At 42.5% G+C, this 9,063-nt stretch overlaps 1 protein-coding gene across 2 annotated transcripts; it reads right to left on the bottom strand.

Annotated features, from left to right (window-relative positions):
* Window positions 1–1,054: 1,054 nt before the first annotated feature.
* foxr1 (forkhead box R1) lies at window positions 1,055–3,628 on the bottom strand. Of its 2 annotated transcripts, none has more exons than XM_041844983.2 (6): window positions 3,378–3,628; window positions 3,124–3,219; window positions 2,763–3,007; window positions 2,312–2,580; window positions 1,674–1,834; window positions 1,055–1,326 (listed from the first exon to the last, which is right to left on the bottom strand). In XM_041844983.2, the coding sequence occupies exons 1-6, from the start codon at window positions 3,496–3,498 to the stop codon at window positions 1,298–1,300; spliced, it is 921 nt and encodes a 306-aa protein (XP_041700917.1). In that variant the 5' UTR covers window positions 3,499–3,628; the 3' UTR covers window positions 1,055–1,297. The 2 variants fall into 2 exon arrangements, with proteins under 2 accessions (XP_041700917.1, XP_041700916.1); XM_041844982.1 differs by having other exon boundaries at window positions 1,674–1,906; window positions 3,378–3,626.
* Between the last annotated feature and the right edge of the window lie 5,435 nt (window positions 3,629–9,063).

Consider the following 9,063-nt stretch of genomic DNA (forward strand, 5'->3'; position numbering starts at 1 on the left):
CTTCACCCACTTCTGTCCAGTTTGATCCGGCATGCTACTATCAACCACACGTTTACATACCTGCTTGAGTTTGAGCGCCTTCTCATACTGTTTAACATTGAAACACACCACCAAACTTCTATCACTAAGAACTTTAGCAGACAAGCTTTTCCTACTTTAGTCTCCAAATCCCTAGCCAACGCAATCGGACTCACCGTGACTCCACCTTGATCCTTAAATTTCACTAATACCTTGAACTCCACTTCTCTCAGTACAACACTGCGACCCGAACCTCCCTCGTCACTACTCTCCTCTGACAATACCTGCAAAGGCTCCTCAGACTTCCTCTTCACCTTTACTAGACCTCCATCTTCCACTCCGCCACATTGTCCTCAACTCCTAACCCCCCTACCTTTCCATCCATTTCTGCTCCAGTCACAGCCCAGAGTTGCTCAACCACCTCCACCGGATTTCCTGTTTCATTTATCTTTGTTCAAATCTATTAACTTAGTTATATTGAATAATTGTTGTTTATCTATCCTAATTCACCAAACGGGGACAGCTTCTCAGCCGTCGTTTCTCCAGAAGCCTCCATTCGCTCCTCCCACTCGGATCTTCAGTGATTGCCTAAATTCAACACACCTGGTATTCCAGGCTGGTTAAGTCAAAAACATGAAGTTCCTGTGGCACCCCAGGACTAGGGTTGCCTTCCCCTGTTCTGGAGGCGCCGCATTGCATCACACCCTCCAGATCAAGCATAAATTGGCTTTAAAACTGGTACAAAAAGTATATTCTGACAAAAGCTGGATCCCTTCTAGCTATGATCAAAGTCTGTGAGTTGTGATTCTGGATGGCTAGATAGCTACCAACAATGACAAGAATCTACCATGTGGGGAATCGTAAATGCCTAATTTCAGCTGGTTTCATGATACAATGTCTATTGTAGATTTTTTTTTTTTACTATCCATCATTATATATGCAAAACAATTTTTATATTTATTAATAATATCTCCATCAGCCAACTGAGAAAATATTGAATGGGCAACTTGTTTGGAGTCGTGGCATTTGCCCAAAGTATTATTTGAAACATTTTTATTTTCAAAACAAATAAATCCAAAAGCACAGTTAGTGATAAATTCATAAAGGATATCTGAAAAACATTAGCACACCCCCAAAATCCATAATTACCCAAAAATATACAGTCTAAGGAAAACATAATTGAAGTGCTCCTGTTCGCGTATCCATTAATGCCCCTTGCATCACAGCCAATGTCCCAAGGTCCCACCTTCTCAGTTTGGGGTAACCTCTAAGGCACAGATCATAGCTCGAACAACGTCTGAATCATATCTGTCAAAGAGGGGAAAAAACCATTTCAGTCATGTACACGTTGCCACACCCATGTAACTGACACCATTTCCAGCTCGGTATGAAAATCCTCATTGTCCACCCACTTCCTTAGCCTCATTTGAAAGCCTGGCCCATACATTAGTATAAAAACTACCGGTATGTACAATGGTGGACATCATTGGACCATCGACATCCAATAATAATCAAATACAGCCCTACACATGTAAATAGTAAGAAAACAAAAGGTCCTGTGTCACCCCCTAATAAGACAGCTCTGCACATAGAGGTCCTATAATCTACTTCTATGGCTCTATATGTAATTTTATGGCTATGCCCCTGAAACGCACCAGGATTATTCATGCTTCTCTTCAACACTCGGTACGAGTCCCCAGTAAGGGTGTGGATTTCATCCCTCAGCCTCCGGCGCCCTTCCAGAGTCAGGTGCCACAGACAGGACTTCCTCTTCCCCTCGCTGCACACCTGCTGGGGAGTCTTGCGAAAGCTGTTGCTGAAACACAGGTTGTGGCGGATAGTGTTCTTCCAGCCATCAGGGGCTGTCTGGAAGAATGGGAAGTGCTCTCTGGGAGAGGGAGCCGTGAGAATTTCACACAAAAGCATCATCCATTACACATTCAAGGACTGCGACCTCAAAAGTGTTCCAACACAGACAGATGGAAACGTTAGATGGTACAATCACAAATCCATCCCTAAACTCTATTCTGTATGCGCTTGTGGAGAGCTGAGAGGATTTTATTGGTATAAGTAATATGGTGAAACCTCCACCCTTGGGCTATCAGAGGACAAGGTGACTCCATTACCATACTTACACCTGTCGAATCCTCTCAGATCTCCACAAGTGCTTAGGGGTCGATTTGGGAATAGTCTCTCCAGCTTCAACCCAGCGTCAACAAAATAGTAACTGTAGTGTTACTGGTCTGGTAATCTCCACCCATCAGTTCAAAAACACATTCTCTGTGGTTCCTACCTTGTGAAGTTATAGATCTGCTGGACATTGAGGCTGCCAGTGCGGTTGCTGCCAATAGCCATGGCGATTAAGATGCAGTAGTTGACAGGGGGACGCAGCCAGGCTCCGCTCTTTAGGTTGTTGCTGTCCTGGAGGACTCGCTGGAGGCGCTTGCTTTGGGCCAGACTGAGCTTTCGTGGTCCACCCTTAAGGGCCTTTGCCTTGTGGACAGTTTTGGCTTTCCGACAAACGGAGACATCCACCGAAGAGGAGTCATCCTCATCTGTAAGCTATGAAAAATATGTCACAAGATGTAGTTATTGAAGCAAGTGATCAATTGAGTGCAAGATGTCCAATGTGCTCTTAAATGCTTATACATATTGCACTGATGTAATCTTGTTTGAAAACCCTGAACTAAATACATATATTTTTGCATTATTAAAGTTTGCTCTCCTGATCAGAGTTTACCTACCATGTACTCGCTGGAGGAGGCATCATGTAGAGAGTCGGCCAAGCAGGTGTCCGCAGTAGGTGAAACTGGGAGCACATTTGGGATGGACTTGGGTTTGACATGGGTGACTGTGGGCTTGGGTACTGGTGCCAGGTGTTTCAGTGGCATCTTGGGACTCAATATCTTTGTTACTGTTTTGGGATACTTAATTGGGCAGGCTAGGTTGGGGTTGACCATCAACCATAGATTTGGCTGCATTGGAGATTCTGAAATGCAAGTACATTTTAAGATAACATTGAAGCACCAAATACATACATGAAACATTCATGGGGCTAAGACTAAAGTTAATAATTCACTTCTCCATTAGGCATGTTACTCTCACCTGATTTCTGATAGTTTTGACAAGAGAGGTCATCCTTTCTTCTCGATATTTTTGCATAGTGCCACTGAACCAGATACTGATCATTCCGTTTATCACCTGCCAATGAGTAATGTGCAGACTAATGAAATACAAATGTTTAAAAAAAAGTATACCACAACTGTTTTGGGCGGCATGACATCATTAATCCCGTTCCGAGTGTAAATTGCACACAGGTGATTTGGGGGGGATCAAAATGTTCAAAATGTTTTTCTTACCTTGGTAAAATTGGTCAGTTGTTGTGGTCAGCTTGATCTCTTCATCCATATCCCAGTCATTAAGGCTGGTTGAAAGATGGAGCTCAAGAAATCTGCTTCGGGTTTGGAATTGTAGACACATTCTCGTTGATATGAGTAGCGTAAACACCACTTTTCTAAATGAATCACACACACCAAAATACCCCCCTCTTGAAACTCATGAGAAGTTCTGACTGAATTCACTCAAATCTCCAATTATAGGTAAGGCCCTTGCCACAGCATTTATGCCAGGTGTGAAGAATTAGCCGTTAGTGCCTTGATCATTTCTGGCTTTCTCTCCTATATAATGTCGAAATGACATTTGGTTAGGCCTCATAAAAAAGATGATCATAATTCCTAAATAAATACAATAGTGCTATTTGTCATCAAGAAATACTTTAAATGTTTTATAAAATGTATTACCACATTTGTGTTTTCTAATAGCCGTCATCCACAGGAAGCCGGTGGCACCTTAATTAGGGAGGACGGGCTCATAGTAATGTTTGGAATGGAGTAAATGGAATGGTATCGAACACATCAAACACATGGTTTCCATATGTTTGATACCATTCCATTTACTCCATTCCGGCCATTATTATGAGCCGTCCTCCCCTCAGCAGCTTCCTGTGCCGTCATCACTGCAAAAGAGATGCTCAATTAACTTCCTTGATACTGTAGCGAACGGCAAAGCAGGTAAGCGAAGAATCGCTTGTGTGAAAGGCAAAGAAATTGTAACGTGGCTCGCTACATTGCCCCCTCAGAACAGGAAGGCATGGCCCCATGCTTCAACTTCTCAGCCCCCTTACACATCCAGGCCTAACAACCGCCATCCCGCTTCTGACACCACTGTAGGGAATGGTGGGGCAGAGAAGTGAACCCGGGCCGCTGGCATGAAAGGCAAACATCCTACGCATAGCGCCAATAGGGTTAACCTACTTGGTGGAATTTGGAACATGGCTCATACAAGGATCACTACAGTACAATAACTTATCATTGTCAAGCATATATAAACAAAAGAATGTCATGGTACCGATATTATAATTTTTTGCGCATCATGTATCGAAAAATGCTAATATGGATACCATAACTTGAATGGGATTTGTGCCACAAATGCAAAAATGTTAGCATTTGGAAAATATGCCAGGGAAATAAAACCAAAAAATGGATTGCTATCATACCTTGTCAATAGAACTGCTTACAGTGTAAGGAAACCAGTGTGTCATTTTGTAATTGTAATTTGTAATCTCTTTAAAGATTCTTGTTTTGAGAACAGAAAACTGTATTGAGATCTGAAACATCCATGAGAAAATGTGCAGAATGCCGACCCAGTTTTATCTTGCTCTATCTTCTCCCTCTGCCTGTCACTGGATTTCCTCTCACCACTATATTTGGTGGGGAGTGGAATCCCCAACCAGATGCTTCAGGCTTTTACCCATAGTGATGTAAAGAGATCATTGAATGGAAATAAACTGTTTTTGCATGGCCATTGCGACTGAGGGCATTCGACATTTTAAAGTAGTCAAGTGGGTGGGGATTCTTATGGGTTGGGAGCGATCAGTCAATGATCAGAGCATTGTCTTCTTCAAATTGGTTTGCCTAGTTTGTATTGCCTTTAAGCAATATGACCGCCATCTAGTGGCTACAATAAATGAATGACACAAGATTTGGTTCAACTCCATTTGGTTCAACTCCAGCACTGCATGTGGCGTTAAATCACCAATATTAACTTTACACTTTTTCAAACATCAAAAGAATAAGAAAATATACTACTTTAAAATGGAGATAGCCTCAATGGCGCTTCCCATGCTGTCACAGACGCCATGATGCCACAGACCCCTCCTCTCTCTCCCTCTCTCTCTATGTCTCCTTATTTATCTCTCTCTCACCTGCTGTCTCAACCTCTGAACGCTCGGCTATGAAAAGCCAATTGACATTAACACCTGAGGTTTTGACCGGTTGCACCCTCTATAACTGTGACTATTATTTGACCCTGCTGGTCATCTATGAACGTTTGAACATCTTGAAGAACGATCTGGCCTAAATGGCCATGTACTCTTACAATCTCCACCCGGCACAGCCAGAAGAGGACTGGCCACCCCTCGGAGCCTAGTTCCTCTCTAGGTTTCTTCCTAGGTTCCTGCCTTTCTAGGGAAGGTTTCCTAGCCACTGTGCTTCTACATCTGCAATGCTTTCTCTTTGGGGTTTTAGGCTGGGTATCTGTATAAGCACAATTCCCCTTTCATTGTGGTTAAAGCAGAGTCGGAAGAGGAAGCGAACTAAGTCAATAAACTAAGCAGACCAGACCCAGCTGCTAATGCATTTGTGCCTATGGGAGAGCCACCCCGCTAAAAGCCAATTTATGCTTGATATGAAAATGTGCTCGGCTCCGTATGGAGGGTGTGATGCAATTGCGGTGCCTCCGGAGGCATGCAGAGGCCAAACTGAGCTCCGTACTGAATCACTGTGCTCCTACAAAATGTTTTAACAATGCGGAGGGCTCCGTATAGCTCCGCATTGACATGTCTGGATGACAGTAGGTGGGTGCGGGAGGTCCTGTATAAACACAAACTCACTTCCTTGACAACTTCCTTCATAAAAGCTCTACTCAACAGCTCTGCGCTGCTCCGCGAAGCGCAAGAAGTATGAATGCCCTGAGTTCTGCAGAGGCCATATCACCCTAAATGCTGCACGGCCAATGCAGATGTCGGATTGACCATGCAGCACCTTTAAGCAGACCGGAACTGACCATTTTTGTCAATGGTAAACAGTGGGACATCTTCATTTATCCACCATCTTTGGTCAAATTTTGGCCTCCAGGAAGTTACATGCACTGGCAGGAATGACCACTCCAACTGCTGTGTGTGAGAAAACTAAAGTACCTGTTCTGAGCCCGGTTTCCCGATAGTGATGGAACTTCTGCTTACCAGTGTTTTAATGATGCATCTTTCCTACAACGGCCAAAGATGCAACATGCATTTCCCAAAACACCATGCAGGCACAATGGTCGCTAAGTGTATCGTTGGAGCATGTGTCGATACTGATAGGATCGAAAGAAAGGGAGTGCTGCTCTCGTATCAGTTTTCTCCATTCAAATCTTTCCTAAACATTATAATTATTTCACAATACTGACGACGAATCAGCTCCTAGAGAGATATTATAGGGTCCCTGTAGCTCAGTTGGTAGAGCATGGCGCTTGCAACGCCAGGGTTGTGGGTTTGTTTCCCACGGGGGGCCAGTATGAAAATGTATGCACTCACTAACTGTAAGTCGCTCTGGATAAGAGCATCTGCTAAATGACTAAAATGTAAATGTAAAATATTACCACCTACAGCTGCAAATATTGATGCGGCTTATTCTAATGCTTACCCAATAAAAATGCACTAAATCACAGATTTAGCTCATCATTGCACACATGTTAGGCTACACATCATGAAATATATTGAGACATATTAAAGACAGTAGCCTACAAGTACCCCATTTATAGACGCTAACGACTTTAGCGCCTATTGATTTGTTAAGAGCCCCGACGCTTGCTGTAAACATTAACATGCATCGCTTGCGGTACTGTTTTGGAAACTGTATCTTTCATATCATTGAGAAATAATTTTCAAAAAACACAAGGTAAATTACTGTACACCTTGATAGGGTTAGTGTTGCCACACGGCCATATCTCCATGTTACAGCGCTTGTTTACGGAAGACAGACAGAAGACATGGGCCGCCACCTGTTCTAATTAGCTATCTAGCATGCTCCGAACACCTATGTGTAAACTAACTGCTACAGTAAGTGTATATATTTTTTGGGGGAAATCTTATTTCTCGCTGACATGAAAGATAAGGGGTATATCAGCATATGTTTTGACATTTCGAAACGTTCAAATTGTAGTTTACATAGAGCCAAATGTGGGTGAATGTAATGGCTGAAAACAATACATACAGAGAATAATGGTTTTCAAGAGCTAGCCTATAAGAAGCAAAATAGGACTCAACTGATGAAACATTAAATGTATTTCAATATGATTGAAATAGGCTTATAGACTACTGTTTCTATTTTATTGTAGTCATCTCAGTTTTCATTTGAAGCATATTTTTATACGTCGCTTGTTTGTACCAATTGTAAAGATATTGTCAACTTTGTATTTGTAGTCAACTTTGTTCTGAAGTTATCAGAGGTCACAGAGAGATGGATAAACCATTTGATTCTATGTTTAGCGGACATCTTCTGTTTATAAAGTGACGTGGGAGGGCAAAAAAAGCATCTAACGACGCACTTAGCTGTTCAATGAGTGGTCTGAGGCTAGGGTGACCACAGTCCCGCATTTTGGCCCTTTGTTCCACATCCCGCGTCTTTATCAACAAAATAAAATATTGATTTGTCCTGTATTTGTCAGACATTCCAACCCATCTCTTGCAATCCCGTTGTGCTTATGAAAAGATACAGTATCATTAGGATATGGTAGCCTAAGCCTACTGGTGATGTTAAACACGGCAATCATTGTTGAGAGCTGATATCTTGTGAAGCGCAAGATGAGACGTAGGCCAATATCATAGGCCTATCGTCAACCAATCATATTTCTCAAATCCTTTCAGGCTAAATTCCAGCTAAACTTGGAGAGGATGGTTAGGCCTCTTAACTACTTATAAAGAGCGTGCTTCTGAGGAAGATCTACTAAAGTAAGTAAATAGCTGTATTAGACTGAAAGATATAAGGTAATTTCGTCAAACTTGTGAGGCTCTCCATGCTCATTAGTTGCTCATTCAACATATTTGCTGCTACTTCACTCAATCCCGTTTTAAAAGACTCCCATCCTAACTGTTTACATTCCCTGAGACCAACCAGAAATGTTTCATTCGCCAAATATTCAGAGATTTCCATAAAACAGCCACACATGGTCTCTCGTTTCCACATCAAGAGTAGGCTACACTTCAATTGCTTGGTTGGTGCAGCGGACTGCAGGGGTGCTGGAGTACAACAAAGAGCCACTTCTCACAATGGTCCTTGTTTAGTTAGATCAAAGCTGAATCAATGTCTTGGAAGATCACATTGATAGTATAATGTTACTGTTACACCAAAAACACCACCTAATTTCTTGAGATTTTAGGATGGTTAGCTGAATAGTCCCAAAAAAGTATAATGCGGCCAAAACTCAACAGCGCGCGCACACAGTGGCGTGTATTCATGGTTGCCAAGGGAAGCCAGGCTTCCCTCAAAAATGTACCACGAAAAAAAACATAGAAACTAATTTATCTTTCGTCTCTCTGTGTTTCATAACTTTTCCATCAATTCGCAGGAGGCTGAATGTATCTCACTGGAGAAGGCATCCAAGCAGGCGAAACAGCGCCCCTCTGTCTCAGTATGTGTAGCCCATCTATCTTATGCTGTCTGGTCAAAAAGAGTATGACATTGATGCCGCCCATAGCACTGAATGCAAGGGAAGCCAGTGAGCATTTGGCCTCCCTTGATAATTTTTTGGGGGTCTTTTTTTTTTATAGCCAATCAGCTAAACTGAGTGAGCCCAACTGTGAATGGCCTTGGTGCACCAAAATAAAATTTCAAGGGAAGACAATTTGGATTTGGCTTCACACCAATCACATCAAAAGCAAAACATAATTGACAGAAAAAACTTGAATTCTTGCATCTCGTCCTCCGGTGGCTGGCTAGCTAGCTA

This window comes from Coregonus clupeaformis, chromosome 24 (genome assembly GCF_020615455.1).
Source record: "Coregonus clupeaformis isolate EN_2021a chromosome 24, ASM2061545v1, whole genome shotgun sequence".
Classification (NCBI taxonomy): Eukaryota; Metazoa; Chordata; class Actinopteri; order Salmoniformes; family Salmonidae; genus Coregonus; species Coregonus clupeaformis.

Bases quoted from the DNA above. Each gene is read 5' to 3' on its own strand.
- foxr1 (XM_041844982.1), bottom strand. From the start codon at position 3,498: ATGTGTCTACAATTCCAAACCCGAAGCAGATTTCTTGAGCTCCATCTT. The intron at 3,220-3,377 runs GTAAGAAAAACA...ACTCATTGGCAG, and splicing joins AACTGACCAATTTTACCAAG to GTGATAAACGGAATGATCAG. The intron at 1,907-2,311 runs GTAGGAACCACA...TCCCTCTCCCAG, and splicing joins CAGATCTATAACTTCACAAG to AGAGCACTTCCCATTCTTCC.